The sequence below is a fragment of the Cataglyphis hispanica genome, chromosome 19 (genome assembly GCF_021464435.1).
Source record: "Cataglyphis hispanica isolate Lineage 1 chromosome 19, ULB_Chis1_1.0, whole genome shotgun sequence".
NCBI lineage: Eukaryota > Metazoa > Arthropoda > Insecta > Hymenoptera > Formicidae > Cataglyphis > Cataglyphis hispanica.
The window spans coordinates 320,449-341,929 of NC_065972.1; the positions used below are offsets into that span (position 1 = coordinate 320,449).

At 32.3% G+C, this 21,481-nt stretch overlaps 3 protein-coding genes across 5 annotated transcripts; 2 read left to right on the top strand and 1 right to left on the bottom strand.

The window, feature by feature from the left end:
* The first annotated feature begins 398 nt into the window (after window positions 1–398).
* LOC126856822 (protein lifeguard 1-like) lies at window positions 399–3,219 on the top strand. Its single transcript, XM_050605709.1, has 7 exons — window positions 399–566; window positions 850–1,094; window positions 1,223–1,276; window positions 1,475–1,565; window positions 1,662–1,787; window positions 2,083–2,232; window positions 2,515–3,219. Exons 1-7 carry the CDS (start codon window positions 468–470, stop codon window positions 2,662–2,664), a joined length of 915 nt encoding a protein of 304 aa, XP_050461666.1. The 5' UTR covers window positions 399–467; the 3' UTR covers window positions 2,665–3,219.
* A 15-nt stretch (window positions 3,220–3,234) lies between these two features.
* On the top strand, window positions 3,235–14,645 carry LOC126856820 (transmembrane protein 94). 3 transcript variants are annotated; one of them, XM_050605704.1, is made up of 25 exons: window positions 3,235–3,481; window positions 4,017–4,190; window positions 4,280–4,414; window positions 4,547–4,683; window positions 5,053–5,246; window positions 5,391–5,861; window positions 6,133–6,294; window positions 6,414–6,520; window positions 6,682–6,767; window positions 6,839–7,076; window positions 7,206–7,299; window positions 7,602–7,819; window positions 7,976–8,211; window positions 8,397–8,521; window positions 8,617–8,765; window positions 9,942–10,082; window positions 10,573–10,716; window positions 10,797–10,941; window positions 11,043–11,251; window positions 11,372–11,546; window positions 11,627–11,872; window positions 12,091–12,328; window positions 12,691–12,784; window positions 13,128–13,289; window positions 13,380–14,645. In XM_050605704.1, the coding sequence occupies exons 2-25, from the start codon at window positions 4,024–4,026 to the stop codon at window positions 13,450–13,452; spliced, it is 4,146 nt and encodes a 1,381-aa protein (XP_050461661.1). In that variant the 5' UTR covers window positions 3,235–3,481; window positions 4,017–4,023; the 3' UTR covers window positions 13,453–14,645. The 3 variants fall into 3 exon arrangements, with proteins under 3 accessions (XP_050461661.1, XP_050461662.1, XP_050461664.1); XM_050605705.1 differs by lacking the exon at window positions 9,942–10,082; XM_050605707.1 differs by lacking the exons at window positions 3,235–3,481; window positions 4,017–4,190 and having other exon boundaries at window positions 4,277–4,414; window positions 4,487–4,683.
* On the bottom strand, window positions 14,270–20,949 carry LOC126856821 (uncharacterized). Its single transcript, XM_050605708.1, has 13 exons — window positions 20,692–20,949; window positions 20,089–20,287; window positions 19,767–19,976; window positions 19,464–19,652; window positions 18,697–19,051; window positions 18,278–18,474; window positions 17,848–18,075; window positions 17,344–17,522; window positions 16,726–16,955; window positions 16,492–16,645; window positions 16,034–16,337; window positions 15,451–15,617; window positions 14,270–15,372 (listed from the first exon to the last, which is right to left on the bottom strand). Exons 1-13 carry the CDS (start codon window positions 20,838–20,840, stop codon window positions 15,132–15,134), a joined length of 2,802 nt encoding a protein of 933 aa, XP_050461665.1. The 5' UTR covers window positions 20,841–20,949; the 3' UTR covers window positions 14,270–15,131.
* Between the last annotated feature and the right edge of the window lie 532 nt (window positions 20,950–21,481).

The following is a 21,481-nucleotide window of genomic DNA, read 5'->3' on the forward strand; positions in this document are numbered from 1 at the left end:
TTTAATTTTTATTATTATAGATTTTAACGTCTTAAATTTTTTTTTTTAAATGTTTGAAAATGTGAAAGAGAGAAAGAGGTATATAATAATATATAATATATTAAATTTAAATAAATACACGATTAAATAAAAATTATTACAAAAATGAATATATATTGTATATTATATATTTCACATTTATATATTTATTATATAATATTTTTGCTTGTGTCTATCTCATAAATTACTCATAAATTAGAGTACTAATTCCATAAATATCGATTGACATTTATTGCAATAATATTGCATCTGTAAATATTAAGATCATGAATTGTGATTTACAACATTATTTATTCATTTGTTAATCGTGGCTGCGTTGACGATAGATTCGACATACATTTGGATACATTTATATATGTATTATTGATACAAAAATCAGGGAAACGGAGGATTTGATATATGCTGAATAATTATTTACGGCCTATCCAATGCAGTCCAGCGATACTGAAGAATTACAGCGGATACCGCAGCTTATCCAAGGTCCTCCGCAGTTACCGCCATTAATTAAAGGAGAGAAATTGAGGAGTGTGAGTGACGTTTTAATTACATTATCGGCAGATCTTGACACAATCTTCCGGAAGAATTTTCTCTTAATTAATTATGTTTAATGTCATTCATTTAATGGCACAGTTAAGCTACCATTAGCTAGTTTCAAGCAAAATTTGTTTTTAAAATTTTATTTGAATCACTTTATACATTTTTCTAATCTCCCTATTATTTATATCAAATAATAATTGTGTAAAATTTTTAGTAATTTAATTAAAGATTCAAATAATTTCTCTTGGTTTAACAGATTAATTCTGACTCTAGGGACCATATATCATTACGGTGACCGATGAAATGGTTGCTCAGAGAGAAAGGGAGAATCTGGAGCTATACAAAGCGTGGGTACGAGAGCAACGCCGGAGGCACATATTACCGGAGGAAGAGGCGGACGAATATATGGGCGACTTCAAGGAGGCAGCGATCAGGCGAAGTTTCATCCGCAAAGTCTTTTGTCTCCTTACGGTGCAATTGGCATTTACCATCTTCGTCATATCTATCTTCATGTTCGTGTGAGTATATCCGAGGAAGAGCTTTCTATATCTTAATTAAACTGTTCTATCTAATTTTCTAATTGTATCCTTTGATTTTCATAAAAATCTTTAAGGATTATGAAGTGATTTTTCAAATTATTTTTTAGGTATGAAGCACAGAAGTTTATGATATTGCACTGGTATCTGTGGATCGTCGCCATGTAAGATGGAGATTTTTTGTGTAAAAACTGTTTCTATTGTATTAAGTAAAAGAAAATAAGAATGAAAGAGAGAAAATTCTATATCCTTTCTTTTTCTCTTTTACTTAATATAGCTAATAGAATTATCGATACATAAAAAGAATTCTATTATTCGATAAATTTAAATTTAATTCTAAAGATCTTATCGAATTTAATTAGAGCCTTCTTTATCGTCGCTTATTGTGCCGTGTCCTGTTCAGTGCACGCCAGGCGAACACCTCCATATAATTACATATTCCTGATCATGTTGGTAAATTTCTCAATCTCAACTTTTCTTCTTTACCCTTGCAATGGGTGATCAATGTAAATTAATCCAGTTGAAATCATTCTGAATATCGTGTTGCAGACGCTGGGAATGTCATACTTGGCCGCCTTCGTCTCCGTGTTTTATAGCGTTGAAGTAATACTTATCGTTATGGGCATGACTGCAGTTGTCACAATGATAATAGCTCTTATAGCAACGTTCTCCGCGGTAGAGAATTCTTTACTAATCTTTGCATGCTATATTTTCTTTGTAATATTATCTTTCCAATTTAGTAATAGATTATGCTATTTAATACATGCTATTTAACGGAAAAAATTATATGGTTTAATTAGCTATCTTTTTAAATGTTTTGTTGAATGTGATTTAGATTTATATTTTTCTTTTCAGCTTCATTTCTTTGGTTTATAATTTGTTTTATATTAAGTACATTATAGCCGAAATATGACGAATATATATAGAAAATAAGATTATAAGAATCTTTTGTTACATGATATGATTATAGTTTGACCTGACAATGAGACCAGGCTTACTAATGGTGGTTGGACTGGTTTCGATTGTGTCTATTTTTACGGTGCTAATAATCCTGCTGTTCACTCATATAATAATTTTTCGTCTGGTAATCTCTGTCATTGGAACATTATTGCTCTGCATGGTTAGTGTATAAATATAGATTTTTATGAAACTAATTTTTTATTTTGCAATACATGTTTTAATTTGATCTCTAAATTTTTTCACGTTTCTTAAAATTATAATGTATACTAATTTATTATAATGTATTTCAATTTACATATAAAATAATCATATAAAAAAATTTTAATATTTAAATAATATTTAATATTTAAAAAAATATTTTAAGAGAAACAAAAAAAAGTGAAACAAATTATTTGAGTGGATAATATATCGAATATTAATCAAACATTTTATTCATTTTCAGTATTTATACTTTGATATCCAGACAATCATGGGTGGACGTAGAATTGAGTTGGGTCCCGAAGAAGTCATCTTCGCAGCTACGCAGATTTACGTTGATCTCATACTTATATACCAGTACTTATTGCTGTTCGTGGGATTTTTTCATCGATAATGTCAAACCGATATATCATACACATATCGTCTTTATATACTATTTTACACATATATTTGGATTATGTATGTACACACATACACATATATATTATATAAATACATTATTTATAATTCTTATATAATCTGTAATATATATCTCGCGAATAGCAGAGATACGAATCATTTTTGTAAGATTGTAATTTGGCTCGGCAATTCAATATTTTGTCATTTTTATAATTTGCAAAAGATTCGTTTCCCTGTAACCGCGTTCTAAATGATAAGCCATATCAAGCCATATGCGGGTCATATTTCATAGTTTTCGAGTGATGTTTTCATCACAGTTTCGAGCGGAGTTCGAAAATTATGCGACTCTTGCCGTGCCGTAGATAAACTTCGAAAGTACATATTTAAAATCTCGCTCTACTTAGATTCTGATAAAAAAACATTTGATCGATGCCTTTTTGTATAAAAATAAAGATTTAAAAAGTAGAAATCGCGCGCCACGCAACCATGTGAGCCGAGCGTGGCCGAACAACGCCGATGATAATCGACGCAACGTCAGGCTATTCGCCGTTCGCCTTGCCGCCATTCGTCATTCCCGCCATTCGCTTCATCCGAGCGAGCGAGCGAAGGAACGAAGGTGGCACGTTGCGCGAGTATATTTGCGAATGTGTACGAGTGCGTACACACGCGCCCAATAAAGGCAAATCGAGGAAAGGCATAGTAATATAGAATTGTACAATTACAGACATTGTTACATTTGGACGTCGCTTTGCGTGGATAATTATAAAACTAAGTAAAATTATACAATTCTGGATCTCGTTGCATTAAAATCAGTAGGTTATGCGAACTTTACTTTACATGAATTTAATAAACAATAAATAGCAAACGTGTGTAAATATCAATTTTTATTCAAATTTTGTGCACTTTTTCATTACTGCGCATGCTCATATCGGAGAACTTTATCGGTATGACCGTATAACTTATGACAGATTTCCTAACCTTCAATAAATGACATCTTTCATGCTTAATAATTCTTTTTATCCTATCGATCATTTTTATTTTCTTTATTTTTATGCAAAAGGAATTATCGATTAAGTGTATTTTTATAAAAATCTAAGTAGAGCGGGTTATTCTAAACATTTACCTCTTCGAAGAAACTCTCGCAGATCAAACAGCGATTCCTCGAGAGAGATATTAGTAAAGTTATAATCCTCATTGGCTTCTTGACATTCTCTCGACTGTGTTTCTCAACTTGTCTAAAATTTTTTGCTATGTTATTAGTGATCGTATTATTAAAATTTGTGATTTGTTGTCTTTACTGATTCAACGGTTTGTGAATTAATCTCTTGATTTATTTTCATTTTATAGGAATAAAATGGAGAATGACCGATTAAACAGCAATGATACTAAGAAGGATGGGAGAGCCGAGGCTAACAAGCCTAAGAGAGTTTTAGGCTTGACTACCACGATAGCTTTGGATACACTGCATCGTGATGTTGGACGTGTTTTGCAAGAATATGAAGAGGATTATAGAAGAAATAAGTAATGTTTTGCAATTGTCATTATTTCGAATATAAATACATATTTATACGACATTTGTATTTATATTGTGATGATTTTTTTTAATTTAGGAAGTTCAAAGGTTGGCTAAAGGATACTTTACACCATCGTAGCCAATACACGACTCTCTGTTGGACCTCTGCGATTGCGCTGCTGATTAATGCCGTTATTCTCATAGTTGCATTCTTTGCACTCAATGAAACACGGTACATTGACTTTACAAACATAAATTTATGCAAGATCTTAGCTACTTCTCATCCATTTTGTTTGCTTATCAGATAATAGCTCGAGTAATAGTATCTGACACTCGTGTCCCATAAATGAGTGTGCCGTTGCAGGTATTCTACACTGCCATACGAAGGACTGATAGTCTGTTGTTTAGTAGTATTGAATTTTATTTTAGTGATGTTGGATAACAAATTACGACACGAGGAAATCCCTCATAGAGTGAAAATTCTTCTTGACCAACTTAATGGTATGTAATTTTAAAATATTTTTGATTTATTCCACAGTATAGCACGCAATCTGTTACTTTAACTTCTTTAGATGTTTTAGATTTTGTCATAATAAAAATGTCGAAAAAAAGCATAGTTTCTGTCGCAAATTTTTAATTCTCTATATTACTTTTATATATAGACTTTGAGATTAAATATTTTATTAAAAGCCATATATAAATTAAGAATATGATTTTACTTATAGCAGAATCGATTGTATTTTGTAATATTTTCATTAATTTAGCGCTCAAAATTAAAATTCCAAGTAATTGTATAGAATATACAATCTATATATTATTTTTCTAATATGGTTACACATATTGAATACAAATGTACGCTTAAAATTGCAGTTGCACGTTCTACGTGCAGATGGAAGTCTGAAAATTATCCACATCTATGCAGTCCACAGTCTCCTTGCCTGACTCTGCAATGGACGTATCGCGACGGCAAAATAGTCAACTTGCCGTGGGCGTTATTGGTGGCTGGTGACATAATTGTGATGAAACCAGGCCAACAAGCACCCGGATATTGCGTGCCATATGATGTACGTAATTTTAAGTCATTCCAGCATATCATATTTAAGCCACTTTAAATTTAATTAAAGTCATAAAAAAGTCATTTGATAAAATAGTTAATTACAAGCCCTCTTTTCAAGAGATTTAATCTTCTGCACTGATCGAATTTTCAGGATCCGGAAGCGCCGGTTTTGCACATCAGAGAGACCTACAGCCCACCGGTACACAGTGCCAACGAAATCTTCTCTACTCCGCAGGCTCGCGTACCTCTGAAGAACAAGATTTACAAGCTTCAAGAGACGCCGTACCTAGCAAATTTGCGTATGGCGCTAGATCAAGCGCTCGATCGACCAGTTACCTATCATAATCGCAAGCGTCATTTACTGATGATCTGCTGTATCGAGCATCTGGCATATCCAATACTTCTGATTGTTATCCTTGTAATCAATCTGCTCCGTTATATGTATTTGGCGGATTACTTCGGTACTGGCCATTGGAGTGAGATGTTCCTGCTGCAACCGATTGCCGTGAGTCTTCCATTGTTGCCATTGGTATTCCCTTCCTGTTGGATATTTCTCAATTGCTTCGGCATGGCTCGCTTTAAGGCATTGTTCAAGCTCTATCTATCAGCGAAAAAACTTCAGGTTAGTATGAATATTTGCAGATTTGCATAAACTTAAAAGTATTTTAATTTTCCGGAATTTTAAGAAAATGACAAGTTATTATATTTACATATAAAATAATATATTAAATGTCTATGATATATAATAAAATAATATGATATATATTATAAACATATAAAATTATTATTTTATTTTGTATCAAACATAATAAGAAAGTCATAAAATTTACAACTTTAAATTTTTTATGCGATATATTTCATATATATATTACATATATAGATTTTTTATTCAGTTTATAGATCCTTTCGAAGACGCGGACATTAATGGTCCCAGTCATCCGGATGTAGTGTACAATTGGCTTGAACTCAAGAAATATTTTTTCGATATTTTTTTCGGCAAAGAGCACATGATGTCACGATCTGCGAGTATCTTGCATGTTCTAGGTTCTGTGACTGTAAGTACTATAGCACGAATCGATTATAAATACTATCAAGTATTAACAATTGAGTGTCAAAAATACTCAGAAGTAAAACATTATCAAATTATTGAATAATATTTTGCATATTTTTGCAGGCATTGTGTTGCGTGGACAAGAAGGGACTTCTCTCGTGGCCTAATCCCACAGCGGAGAAAGTATTTTTCCTACGTAACGCGAATAATACTTTATCACCAAGCTCGAGGTAGTCACCTTGTAGTCACCCAATTGCGGGATATAAGAATCCGAGTATCTAGAAGTTCAAGAATTTGATATTCTCTCAAGAAATAAAGGAACTTAACGTAAATTGCATGAAATTGAACAGTAAAATTGTTTCGATCAGATTACAGTTTTATTATTTTACAGTACCGGTAGTGTGAACAAAACAGCGGATAAAACCCAGGAATCCGAAGAGACAAAGAACTCCAATAGAACGTCTTATGTACAACATGGTAAGAAAAAACCAAAATATCGAAAAAAAAACATGACATTTGGCGATAATGACAGTTTCGACATTTCACAGATATGTCACATTCTGTTGCTGAGGTGTTAGATCTCACGCATGATCATGCTCTGCCATTTCGACTGCAATTTGATGATCATTCGTGGCGACAGCATCTTAACTCGTTGAAGCCGCTCGGCCTAGCAATCCTCCTCAACACATGCAACATGGATACACAGGAACATTACATGCAGTTCTGTTGTCACGTAACCTGCGAGGCTCTGTACAATGAGAATCTGGTCCCAGTTACGAACAGACGGTACACATCTTTTATTTGTTATTCTTCAATTTTTTAAAGATAATTCAAGCAGTATATATCTAACTTGTGATTTCTTTTCTCGACTAAATTTTGATATAATCATAACTTTGAAAATGTTTGTATTAACAGATGTCTGTGTGAACTGGCGATGCAAATCGGGTTCCAAGATCAAGCGCAGAAAATTTTTCAATTGGAGCAACAACTATGCACATTTAGACATGTGGCAAGTATTGTTTATAATTATAATTCTAATTTTGCAAACATTGTATAATAAAATCAATCTTTGTTAAAATTTTGGAGAGCACATCCATTTAGATTCATTTATTGACCACATCAATAGAAATAAAATATCACAAAAGCATATTAAATGCACATTTAGATTTGAATTATTTAACATTAATTTTTTCAAAACCGTTTCTTTAAGGATTTATTTTTGTAAAAAGTAATAAATTACTTAGACCATAGATTATAAATTATGAAAGCAGACAAAATTTGAAAAGAGCTGATTAAACGTTTCATTGACAGCAACCAGAAATGGTCAGACGGGATATAAAATTCGCACGTTCACTAAGCATTGCAACAAAGTTGAAGTTTCCATTTCCTCACATGGTTGCCGTGGTCGTGAAGGAACGCAGCGGCGGTGGTCTGCAATTATTAACGCAAGGAACTGCCGACATAATTCTGGACTCGTGCATTGAATACTGGGACGGTCACGATCTCTGTCCTCTTTCCGCATCGGACAGGTATGTCGTTATCCAATCTCTCGATTTTTTTGCTTGTACTTGTATGAAACGTTTTCTAAGATGTTTAGCCAATTACACTCGTAATACTTGGCCGAATGTTTTAGAAATATTCTCTATTAAGCTTTATTCTGATGATCTTTTTTTTCGTTGTCGCAGGAAGAAAGTGCAGGACTTCTATCAAAGAACGAGCTTGACCTCGTATTGCACTGCGTTCGCTTATCGACCACTAACACGCGCCATCAGGGACAAGATGTCCGAAATATATATGGAGCTTCCCGCGGATAGTAAACATTTGTACACACCTCATAGAAGCCCGACCCCTCTGCCGTGGGACTTTAGAAATGTTCTCGATCCCAGAGTACGAGGAATACTTGGACAGTTTCATTCGACAGGTTGATGCAGTCATTAATTTGATACTTCTTTTTTTTAAATATATATAACGAGGAAAAAAATAATTTTTTGTTTTTGTTATTCTATTTTTGTACATGTTATAATTCTTAATTTATATATTATATATATATATATATATTTGTTTTGTAAATATTTCACCTAAAAATTGTTATTTGCTTTTCTTTAGATTCTTTGTTATGCAATGAAAATAAGGATGAAGCTGTGGGCGACGTTGAAGGCTGCTTCGACGTTCAATGTAATCAAGTGTTCATCGGCATGGTCACCATGCAATATCAGGCACAAACGGACATGGTATGATATAATATTGATTTATATATATATATATATATATATATATATATATATATATATATATATTATATATAATTTTTTTTATATGAGTACAGGTACAACTGATTGAACAATTGGACAGAGCGTGCATAAGGTTCGTCCATTTCAGTAAAGAGAACGAGTTGCGCTCGCGCGTTTTCTCAGAGAAGATGGGTCTAGAGAGTGGCTGGAATTGTCACATCTCATTGCTTAGCGAGGGAGCCAGGTATTGCGCATTAGAACATGACGTTTTTCTTTTGATGTCTTTCGAACTTTTCATGGGGCATATCCGTGACTTTCTTTTGATCGTTGATGCCTCTAATCCGACAATTTTAATTCTTTTGGTTCTGTAGCACTAAAAGATCTTTTGTCAAAAAGAAAATTTAAGAAGGAAAATGTATTTAAAAGGAGAAAGATTATAGGAAGACGGTGTAAAAAGAAAGTATTTCTGATTAAAAGTTAATTGTAGAATTGGACATGCAATCATACAAAGAAGTTGCACGCATATTAACGATTAATAGTTTTCTAATTTTCGTTAGAGAGAACAAACTGCCACGAGCTTGAATGTAAGATGTATATGTGTATATTGCAGGAAACAGCAATGGCTGGAGAGATATCCGCATATGCCCCCGTCGTATATGTTTGTCTATACGTCTTTTTTACCTTGTTATTGTTAATCTCGATCTGCATGTTCATATGTCGTTATTATGCAGGAAGTCTCAAAGAGAATATTATTTGAAATCAATTTAGTTTACGTTCAAGAAGTAATTCAAATAGATCTGGAAAATAGATTAACCGTTTCGAAGATCGAAAGTTTCTAAGATTCTTAAAAACTCGACGATAGAAAATTGAATTTAAAATCGAATTTTATGGTTGAGGGAGAGAGAGGGATAAAAATTTTTCCCCGAATTCTCCGAGGCATCCTACATCTATAATCTCAAATAACGCCACATACACAATTGTTTGGCTGCAGTGTTCTAATACTTGATAAGTGATACTAATAATTCATTCTTTATTCAGGGCATCGAATCGCAAGTTCCACATGTGAACTAAGAATGCTTTATAGGATGTCTACTTGAAAAAAAGTTTGTAATTCTTAGGTCATTCTGATGAAGTTTTATTGGGAATCTGAGATTATTGAAAATTCTCTTTCTAATTTTGCTTTTATATTTATTGTCGTGAATTATATATATTTAAAATAAATTATAAACATATCTTTTTCTACTTATATCCGTATCATTTCTGTTACCTAATTACTCTTAAATAAAGATGGAGCGATAATGAGATTGCGAGTCGATGTCCGAAATTTGATTACACGAATACAAACATTCATATGAGACGAAAAGATACACGCTCATGTATACTTGATTGTAACTAACACACACACACATGACAATATCAGGTCCGAGAGTCCAGTGGGTTGGTGGGTGAGCCAGGCAGCAGCCATGTCCTCACCCACTCCTTCACCCACGGCCCAATCTCATCAGCCTAATTATTCCTGCATGGACGAGGCCAGCCACTTGCTTAATCGTGTCTTACCTCGGTATGTTACACCGATTACATGTAGAGATTAATACAACTTACTATATCATAAAATCGAATTTTTGCTTTGCTTTTCAAAGAAAAAGAAGGAAGAAATTAATAGAACGATATTAATCCTAGAATGCATAAGTTATTTTAATAAAAAAATAGGAACTAATTTCGAAAGTTTCAATTGGAGAAGTAGCTTAATTTCTTTATGTTATTACTTCTTTATGTTATTACTTAGAAGATGGAAAAAATTTGTTCCAAGAAAATAACCTGAAGTATAATCAAAAAACATCCTTATGCATTCTATTAATGGCAAAAAAGCACAGCATGACAGAAAAAATTTTCAACGATTTATTACTTCGAAAGCTTTAGCGAATTTGCGACAACTTGACTCTCTTGGCTTTTGGCAATTTGCGTTGATGTATTTATAAATCGATTACGACTTGAATATTTAGAGAAATCGAAGATGTATGTTCATCAAGAAAAAATGCCTTTCGTTTTAGCACCAATCTGAACAATAGTCGAGCAATGAGTATGTCGGCACCGAGTGCCATTAATACAGACTTCACGACAGTGAAGTTCGACGACGAGACCACCGAATGGAACAACACAGGAACATCGCAGGCAAAGAGTGCTATGAGCCACAGGTAAAAAAAACGATATCTAAAAATATGCCCCTGATAAAGATTTAATTCTCGAGCGAATTCTGTAGAATTCTGTACTTTAGGGAACAGGATACGATGAGAAGCGAGGACAGTGTCCTGGTACAGAGCGTCGATCTGGGCTCGGGTCAGGAAGCCTGGAGATCCTTGAGCTGCCTCACCGATAGCACTGAACAAAGCGCGCCGGTCAATTTTGATCTGTCCAACAGAGTAGGCGAATCTCCCTTTTCAAATTAAACTATATAATTATTAACTATAATTATATATTATATATAATATGTCATAAAACTGACTACTTGTACCCTGCATAGGCGAAACTGCCGAGAGGCATAGAGAAGATACGTCCACACATAGAGCTAATCGACAACGTGCCACTGCTTGTGTCCCTATTTACCGACTGCAACACCACGGTAACCCGCGAGATGCTGCACATTATGCAGGATTACGGCGAGGTAGTATGCGTGCTTGGCTCATCTGCTAACGCCGAGAACATGCCGATCTTCATGCAGGCTGACGCCGGGTAAGTTGACTCCTCTTGTGATCTAGTTTAGTAAAATTCTCAATGCTAAGATTTTGAACGTAATTTTTAATCTCTATTCATTCGCAAGTTTTGTAAAAGTTTTGTAAATCGATCACGCAGAGTGGCGGTGGAGCCATTGTATCCTCAGGTGTGTCAGAAAGTGCCCGTGCTGACACCCATCACAGAGGACCAAGGAATCTCTCCCGTCGACCTCAGTAGAGCGCTCAACTCCGTTGCGTGCTCGCTGAGCGTGAAGCGCGAGGATCCCGTAGCGATTTTCCATCTTATTATGGAGGTACGATGGTATACTCGATGTATACTTGGTCGAATATCTATATCTGTTTCTATAATCTCCATCTTTTCTTCTATATGCAGGCTCGTCATTACATGAAGAATCTATGGAACTGCATACAATTCTGGTTGTGCTGTTCGGTCACGCTTGCCTTTACCCAAACGTTATCAGCGTTCTTGTTACTGCCACCATTATTCTCCATCGAGCAGATACTCTGGCTGTGCTGCTTGATCATCCCTGTGCTGTCGACATCCATGATCGCCACGCCAATAGATCCGACGATAATGCAACGTGCGACCGGGAAGAATCAATGCATAGTCAACGGGGAGGTGAGAAAAAGAAATGAATATGTAGTATAAGATTTATCCCAGAATGTCTCTTTCCGAAAGTCGCGCGGTTTAAACTAATCTATTTAGAACAAAAGACCGTCGCTCTCATTCCCCAATTTATTTAAGGAGTTCCTAAACTGCTTATTTATCTGCAGCTAATTTGAGCAGTTTCTGAAAGAAAAAAAAAAACAGAATTAATATGAATATGTTGTAAATAGATCATGCTATTCGTGCTGTGGTGCTATGGCAGCAAGTTTCTACCGACAATGATCACGGTGATCTTGTCGCAGTGCATCTCTTTTCTGTCTCTCTGCCCCATCTATATGCCGCAGAATTCTAAGTGCCTGTACATATATCCGGATCCGCACGACCAGATTTGGAGCGGCTGGGGCAGCAAACCCATCGTTATCCTTGTAGTACAGCATTTTGCCCTGACCCTCATAGTCCTGCACTTTGGTAATTATTCTCTAATATGATATTACTACAATATATTATTAATTTATTACATTTTGTTTCAAAAGTTATCGTCTATTTGTGAAATGAAGTTGAAAACAAAATCATGTAGCTCTCTCAATTTTCGTTAATTAAAATAATTAATATTGGTTACAAATTCATTTTTGTCTTGCTTCCATAAACATTTCAAATTTTTTCAATCCTTTTTTAAGAAGAAATTATATCAATGATCTTTATTTAAAACAGAATTTAAGAGAAAAATTTCTATGTATTAATAATAATAATAAAACATTTCCATTAAAAATTAATGTGTATATTGAAAATGCATAATAAAAACTTGTTAATATTAAGCTTTTCTCTTTCAGTTACGATATCTGTCAGCTTTGTACATAGGGAATACTCTATATGGAGGAAAAATCCTATGAATAATTATATTTGGTTTCTCAGTGTGCTTATTGTGTAAGTAAAAGATTCTAATCAAATAATCAAAGTTGGGAAAGTTATTTGATAAAAGTAAGACATTATCATTATTCCAAATTTAAATTGTTACAATTTTTGTTACTACTTTTTTAAAGCTTAATTTTTTTTAAATAGATTTTTAAAGGCTAAAATCACTTTTACATTTTTAACTATATACAATTTTAAATTTCTTGACATGATACGTTACTTTATTATTTATTCAAATTTGTTTTTAATCTGCAAAAGTTACTCATATTTCTCAACTCTGTGACTACTGATAGACTTGATAGTGTTTTATTTTCAGAAAGACAAGATACAATTGGTTATTGCATTATTATTACAGATTATGTGTGCAAGCGGCGTTTTCCGGCGTAGTGTTTCACAGATTTTGGCGAGAAGAAGGCAAAAAGATTGAGAACTTTCCAATATACATGCCATTATTCTTTTTACTCTCTATTCCACTGACATTCGCGATTAACGAGTTGATCAAGTGGCAAGAAATCAAGTAAGCTTTATTCTCTCTAAATGCTTTTAATCGTTCACAAAAGAAAGATACAATCCGATTCATTAAATTAATGTTTCTGCCTTATTGCAGAGTCAACGTTAGATACCAGAAAAGAGCACGTCTAGAATTCGGCACGAAGCTGGGAATGAATTCGCCATTTTAGTTCAGTTTGCGGCATCGTTTATCTTCAAAGTATCACAAATGTGTTTGAAAAAGGAATACGGGTATAATATTAAATCTATTATAACTTGATTATTACAAGATAATTTGAACAGACTATTTAAAAATCAAACGTAGGTAAAGATATGCAATTCCTATTTTCTTCTATAAATATTATAAATATATATTATAATTTATAGAATTTCAACATCACATATTTAAAGTATTTGTAAAGGAATTATAAGCATTTTCATCTGCGGTTGTCTTTTACTAATCTGTTCGAGTCATCTTGAGTAGATATTTGCTGCAGGACTATTAATATGTAGGAATAATTACAAAATATTATATAGATATTATACTTCAGTTGTTGCAATCTCTAAGGATTTAGAAGGGTTTCGATGGAGAGATTCATGTACTTATCAAATGTCAAATATTGCCAAATAATAGATAGGAACAGAGCACTAGTATTTTTCTAAAACGTGCATATTTATAATTTACGATGTGACGACGAACATAGGCGGAGTCATCAATTATGAGTTTAAACGAGCGTCATACAGAATTTCTTTCATGTGACATACATCCATCGCGGAATTTCTATTACATTTTGCAAGATTGCTAAAGTGATTCTTATGATGCCGAGTTTCTTTATACAAGCCGCCATAATTATTGGAGTGCATGACTTGTGATTCTATCATAATTTAAGATATATAAGTATCATCAATCCCTAAATTTCGTTTAAAAAAACGATTTTATAATTTATATAGCGAAAAATCTCAAAATAATTACTGAAAGACTTATTTCAGAGATTTTTCCAAAATCCGTAGTAACGCAAGAGTACCTGATAAGTGGAAATGGAATCTTGTATTTGATGATCTTAATGCTACGTAGACTAACTTGTACATAAATGTTCCTATTGTGATAGTAATTTATTTGTGTTTAGCGCGATTATAGAGATTAGGAAATTTTAGCAAATTAAATGTACTTGGCGAGAGATTGTAACTACAAGTCCTATCAAGAAATTTTCGAATTTTAAATGAAAGTCTCGCTGGTACGAGGTTCTTTGATTGTGAAATAATCAGATATTTTGATCATACAAATTTTTGTCGACTTTCTACCGCAAGTGATAAAATGCGATGTAATTGTCGAGATTCTGTTTTTTAAACAGAAATACATTCAAGCCTCTGTATTTTTAGCAAATTTAATTTTTCTCCTTGTGTTCCCTCATCGCTCCACATTGATTACTGATACAAGTATTATATCTTGTCTTTCATTCATTTTTTCACTTCATTTTTTAAATTGATTAATTTGATTAGCTGCACAATATTATTTTGCACAAAGTATATCAAAGTGTTGGAAGAACAATAAGAATTGAAAAGGAAAGTAAGAATAGAGATTATATAATTACGATGAATCAAGGATATAAATATTCGCTTCTAAACGATATTTGAGTTTCCGTTAATGTAACATATTCATTAATTATTCTGATCTAATACTTTACTAGTCCTAGATTCAGATTTCCGAAATAAAGTAGATCTTATTAAGATAAAAATATATTGCAATAATATAGTATATAAAAATATTACACAATATAAATAATATATTCTATTTAATTGTGTAAAATATAAATTTTTATTTACTTGTTTGTTAAAAATACACAAATGTGTATATTTGATTCCTGCTGGTTTAATCCTTGTATGATATGTAATTAGGAATTATTACAGCTTGCAATGTAATCACTATCAATGCCAATAGCACACTACAGCATATCATCGCGGAATATGTCGCTTCGTACAACAATTTCGGTGAAAACACCGACCATATGAAGAGATGATTACGCTGGCCAACGACGATGATCATATAAACGGTCATTGTTAGTAATCTCCACGCGATGTAAGTACTGCTCGTACGCGCAATAATATCCATGCTGTAAATTCAAACCATTCATTCGTAACGATTCATTGATTAATTGAAAGAGAACTTTAGAATTCGCGAAGCGACTTACCAATGTGTCTCGCCTGACTGTCGACGATAAACGAGCAAGAAATAAGCCAGAACAGGCGCGGAATAAGTGTTGATGATTAAATATACGCCGGTAATGAGAGGCATATAGGAACGTAAGCCGACATATCCCGCTGTGATGTTTATACTCGCGAGACTATTAGAATTTCCCTGAAACATTAATCACGCATTATATTACAATAAATGATTAGCTTAATTCTTACAAAATAGACAAAATAAATATTCCGAATTCGCAATAATAACAGTTTATCAAACTTAACTTTTCATCGAAACAACATCCTATAAAATTAATCGAAAAAATTTGTCATCTGTTGTTATAAAAAGTTTTGTCGATGAAACTAATAAACTTTTATCAATCTTTTTATATGCTATTAATAATAATATGTATTATTATATAGGAATACTAGGGGAACTTGGAAAAGGATTTTATTTTAGATATATATTTAAATATATATATATATATATATATATATATATATATATATATATATATACATATATATACATAAAATTTTGATATTTTAATATAAAAATCAAGAATTTAGAAAATCCACAGATATATCTACCTGATAAAAATAAAATACGTTGCCGAGCCAGCAGTGCACGAAGACGCCGAGATCGAACATCAAATTGTTTTCTTTCAATACAGCGTCAATTGTCGAGCTCGCGACGATCTGCAGTGGTAACAAGATCACATTGTATGGTTGGTGTAGCATTGCCGAAATCATCACCCAGAAATTGATGATAAAAAATAGCATTGCACTCGCGAAATGTTGTTTCTCGCGTCTAATTATTAATGTCACTCGATAGCCATAGCTTACAAGAAATAGCATTATTATTCCCCAAAATATTTGCACTTCATATATTCCACTGCAAACGAAATTTAAGTGCTTTGTTATTATTATTCGCGTAATTATTTCGATGATTAATGATTTAAAAATCGAATTTTATATATATATTTATATGCTAATATACCAATTGTACAGTAACTGTATAATATTAATATATTATATTATATATTTACCTAGATGAGAAATATAATGGAATCCTCAAAACGGCATTATTGATCATATGACGAAGATATATACATAACGCAACGACCGTATTTAATATCAACGATCGCCGCCTGTATTCCTTATTTTCGCATACGTATGCGATCCGGATCAGAAGAACGAGCGCTACGAATATTACATTGGAAGAACTTGTCATGAAACATTTTGTATATAAAACTCTCATCACTAAGTTTAAAGACACTCACCAACTAGAAGTAGGAGTGTCATCCCGATTTTGCTATTGTCCTCTTTCAACCAGCGAGCTAAGTCAGGTAGGTGCGCCCATTTGTCACCGGTGCTGTTTAGCTTCCGTAGAATTCTATGTCCTATCAGTAGCAATAATAGCTTAGCGCAAAGTTCTAAGTGACGCGGATGCCTAGAATTCCCGTAACGTCGATCCACCCCGGTTTGCATCCTTAGGTCGCTCGTAAGATCGCTATTGTATACCACACTGTTAGCTGGTGAATGATTCAGCTGCGACGCAATGAACATTCAAATCTGATGCAAATTTTATCATTTTTTTTTTATACAGGGTGAAGAACAAAAAATAACAAAACGCCTTTTCAAAAACTGTGAATTTTAGAAAAAGTATCTTATTTAGCAATTGTGTCATTTTTTTCCTCACTCTGTATAAAATTTATAAAAACAATTATTAGATTTTTCATACATAAAATATAATAAAATAAAATAGTTTAATCAATAATAAAATATTAAATATTATCGATAAAAATAATATATATAAATTTATTATACTTTTTAAAAAATTTTTATTATTTAATTGCTAATCTTTTTTAGATAAGAGATAATGCATTTAACATACTCACTATCGTTCATATGCTAGCATTCTTGTGAAACAATGATAGAGCAAATATGAGACTGTAGTGCACCAGAAGAAGTACCATGTCTGATGCTCTTCCTCAATGAAGCTGCTGCCGGCGAGACTCGCTATATGCAATAACGTACCAATTTCGAATACCTTACATATCCTTGGCTTCTTTGTGACCTATGTCCAATTAAAAGTTATATTACGTTAAGGATATTTAAAAAATATTTTTTTTTTTAAAGCTCTCGACAAGTAAAAAAATGTAATTAAAACTTTATTATCAGATTCGTATATCGTAAAAATTATAGAATGGGTATGTTTTGTTTTATAATTGAACCATAACAAAATGTCTATTCAAATCTTCTAAAAGATCCTTTTAAGAATTCTCTGATCTTTTTGTTTAAATTTACAGTATGTGAAAATAAATATGTAGACATAAACATTTAATTAACAGTTACCACTCTTAATCTATTTAGCTTTAAAAATTAAATAAATAGTTTCTCACCTTTATGAGAGATAATTTACTGTTTACGCAAAGAACACAGTTTATATATAAGATGCTGACGATGAGTAAAAACAATAAAGCGTTAAATATACTTGTCGGATGCAACGTCATACTTTCAGAATTGTAAAAATAATGTATCCCTAGACACAAGAAAAAACATATCAAGGATGTAGTTTTTTTGTACATAGTCCAAGCTACTTTTCGCGCAAAAAATAAAATAGCCAGTATCTGAAAGAAAAATAATTTATAGATTTTTTAATTCAATTTGTTCAGAAGAAATTATATAATCTACCTATAGAAAATTATATCTATTAGAAAAATTATATTTAAATAACAGAGAGGATTTCTTTTCCGAGGATTATAAACTCTGTACTATTTTTTGATTCCTGATCTCTTAACAATTTTTGAATTATCCGTCTATTTTACTCACCTGACATTGAAAGAACACGGCAAGAGCCATCGGAAAAAAGTCGTATTCGACTATGCTGCTGATTAAAGTGTTCTTCATTTCTGTAAGGATCACGTTATAAGACGAGACAATCATCCCGACCATTTTACTTGATTTTTCATTCATATTCAACCAGGCGGCATGCAAATTTACAGTGTCCAAATACTTCCGATTTACATCTGGAAATTATCATAGCAATGCTCTTATTCATACATCCGCTAAATCGGAATACAGGATATATCAGAAGATAAGGTCGACCGATAATGAGATGACAGTAGTGGAAAGTATAAACAATCAATTTCTTAATTTCCCCATTTTTTAAATTTTAAATTTCTCATCTTCTTGGCTACTAGTTTCTATAATATACTCAGAGATTCGTGAATAATTAAATCAATACTCACATTCAATTTGTGATTCTCGATAGATGAGCTTTCGAAAACGATCGAGCACCTGCCTCGAATTATAATGGAGAAGAAATAGCCGTTTAATATCGTCCAGATCGTAAATATTGTCCAAGAACGAGGAACCAAGGTTTGCGGAAGGAATAGGTAATGCAAAAGCAGCCGACAGCGTTGCTGCTATGTCAAGTTGCTCGATTTTGACCGCTTCACCATTTTCCCGATGAGAACAGCGAGTTCCTCCTATCGCGATGAATGGTACTGTTGTCTCCTGCGGTGTCGAGCCGCCATGGCCACCCGAGTTTTTCATTCCATGATCGCCACAGATAACGAAGAGCGCGGGCATTCCGTCGGTGTTCTAAAAATAATTCAACAAGTAAGTAAAAATTATTAGTGGATATTATTTTATTATGCATTAAATAAATGTAACGTAAATATAATTTTCATAAAAGTATCCACAAAATAATATCTTGTAAACATTACATGCAATATATCATGTAAAATATCCTGAAAAAATATATATCATAAAAATAAATAATTATGAGTTTAAATAATAAAATCTTTTCCAAACAACTGATTAAGAGTACGGAAAGGAGAAAGAATTGAGGTAAAATAATTGAGAATAAAATAATTGCATAATAAAAATATATGATGCAACAAAATTGAAATGAATTAAAAAATGATTTCACAAGATAATTAATTAAATAAAGAAAAAAAATAAAAGAAAAGAAATTACAAAGTAAGAATTAAGGCATTTTTCAGCTACTAACCCAATATTGCACTCTTTGAGCTATCTTATTAATAATTTTGTCCATTTCTTGTAGTTTGGGTTTAATCGACGCACCAAACGGTCCTTCAACATGACCAATATGATCGAGTCCGAGATAATGAAGAATCATCACAGTCCAATCATTGTTATTTAACTCGTGTTGTATGTGTCGAGTTACATTATTATCCACCTGTAAAATTAATAATCTAATAAGTAATCAACAGAAAAACCCAAGGATCAACCAATAATGAAATAGTAATTTATCATAATATAGCTTATTACTAGTGCGATGTGTACTAATTACCTCTGTAAAATCTGTAACAAAAAACGAAGTAGTGCCATCATGACGCTCAAATATATGGGGAAACAGAGAGAGCCAAGTATCATCTCCATAAAATACCAATTTATGCCCATATTTTTTTGCTTGAAGCAATAAATTGTCATTATGCAGAGGTTTACTCCCAAAGTTCAGTACTACATCTACAAAATTTGGCACTGTACCAGTCATCATTGCCTGTTGAGAAATAAAAACAACAAACTGTGTCACACAAGTTTTTTATTTTTGAGAGAAATTTTATTAAATATTATTTCAAAAAAATCAATAATAAAATTAATAGTAATTTTACTTTTATTCTAGGCATTGTCACTGTCGGTGATTGCAACTTGACTTGTAACAAACATCCGGAAGAGTTTGTCAAAAGTTTATTCGTCATTGGCATAGTGACATTTCGTGATGAATCTGCTACAAAGTCCCATCGTAGCGCATCGATCACCATGATTATCAATTTTGTTATCATTGGTTTATACAGCGCATGTTTCTTTATGCTGAAAACAGTATGTGGGTATAAATATGTATTTTTTAAATTAGCATTAATATACGTTTATAAATATATTGAAAATTTTTATTAATTTAATAAAAAAAGATAGAAATAATTCAACATTAATATATTAAACTTTGTTAATATATATTTTGCAATAAAATATATCATCTTTAATAAATATATAACTTTTTCATATATTATATAAATATAAACTAATAAATATAAATATAAATAATTTTATAAATATTGATATTAAAATATTGATATTAAAATCAATATATATTATATGCATTAAAAGAATTAATGTTATATAAATATCAACAAAAATTTAATCCATTTTAATTTATTAATATAGATATTAACATTTAAATTAATAATTATATTAGCGCGAAAATAAGGTTAATTTACCTCACATTGCCGATGTAATTTGGAATATCTGATCGCGAGGCGATTGCATCGCCATGATGAGCGATTGGAAAGAAACCGTACAAAAATAAAACGATAGAAATCGGCGCGATTAAGGTTACATAGAACAATAATACATTATTTATGGTCATCTTGCCATATTTTCGGCAACTTTTGACAGGCACTACAATCTACGGGCTATACGCCTATACGGACAGTGTCATGCCGGGTATCGAATTTGACAATCGACTTGGCACAAATATTCTCTCGAAAGCCCTCGAATATATTCAATCTGATTTTTGTACATATACTTTTCTACTGATTATTAGCGCATAATGCGAAAGATCCGAAAGATTATCTCAGTATTTATGAATAATTTTCGATTGTATGCTGATATATGTTCATCCATTATACGCAACATCTTTTTTTATTACATCATAAGCTGACACAAAAATAGAGATAAACAAAAAGCCCTTGTGAAAGCTTTTAGCTTTTTCAAGTTAATATACATACACAAAAAGCATATTTATGACCAAATTCCAAAATTATCAACATGATGAACACATCACATGTATGATAACTCTCCATAAAAGAGTAAAATATATTAAAATAATTCTTTTTTTTGTAACTTTGACTGCAAAGTTCTCAAAATCGAAATCATATTTATATCGTATAAAAAAAAAATTATGGGAAATGTTCATCCTCTTGTGAAAAAAACAAAAAAAAAAAAAATTTTATTGAATAATGTACAATCATAACACTATAGAAACTCTGTTTTCGAAATCATTCATAG

What these genes read in the sequence shown, in the direction of transcription:
- LOC126856822 (XM_050605709.1), top strand. Translation starts at nt 468, where the DNA reads ATGCAGTCCAGCGATACTGAAGAATTACAGCGGATACCGCAGCTTATC. An exon ending in TATCTGTGGATCGTCGCCAT is followed by an intron (nt 1,277 to 1,474) that starts GTAAGATGGAGA and finishes GAATTTAATTAG; the next exon opens with AGCCTTCTTTATCGTCGCTT. An exon ending in TTATAGCAACGTTCTCCGCG is followed by an intron (nt 1,788 to 2,082) that starts GTAGAGAATTCT and finishes ATATGATTATAG; the next exon opens with TTTGACCTGACAATGAGACC.
- LOC126856820 (XM_050605704.1), top strand. Translation starts at nt 4,024, where the DNA reads ATGGAGAATGACCGATTAAACAGCAATGATACTAAGAAGGATGGGAGA. An exon ending in AATGCATAGTCAACGGGGAG is followed by an intron (nt 11,873 to 12,090) that starts GTGAGAAAAAGA and finishes TGTTGTAAATAG; the next exon opens with ATCATGCTATTCGTGCTGTG. An exon ending in TTTCTCAGTGTGCTTATTGT is followed by an intron (nt 12,785 to 13,127) that starts GTAAGTAAAAGA and finishes TTATTATTACAG; the next exon opens with ATTATGTGTGCAAGCGGCGT.
- LOC126856821 (XM_050605708.1), bottom strand. Translation starts at nt 20,840, where the DNA reads ATGACCATAAATAATGTATTATTGTTCTATGTAACCTTAATCGCGCCG. An exon ending in TGACAATGCCTAGAATAAAA is followed by an intron (nt 19,977 to 20,088) that starts GTAAAATTACTA and finishes ATTTCTCAACAG; the next exon opens with GCAATGATGACTGGTACAGT. An exon ending in CTCAAAGAGTGCAATATTGG is followed by an intron (nt 19,052 to 19,463) that starts GTTAGTAGCTGA and finishes AATTATTTTTAG; the next exon opens with AACACCGACGGAATGCCCGC.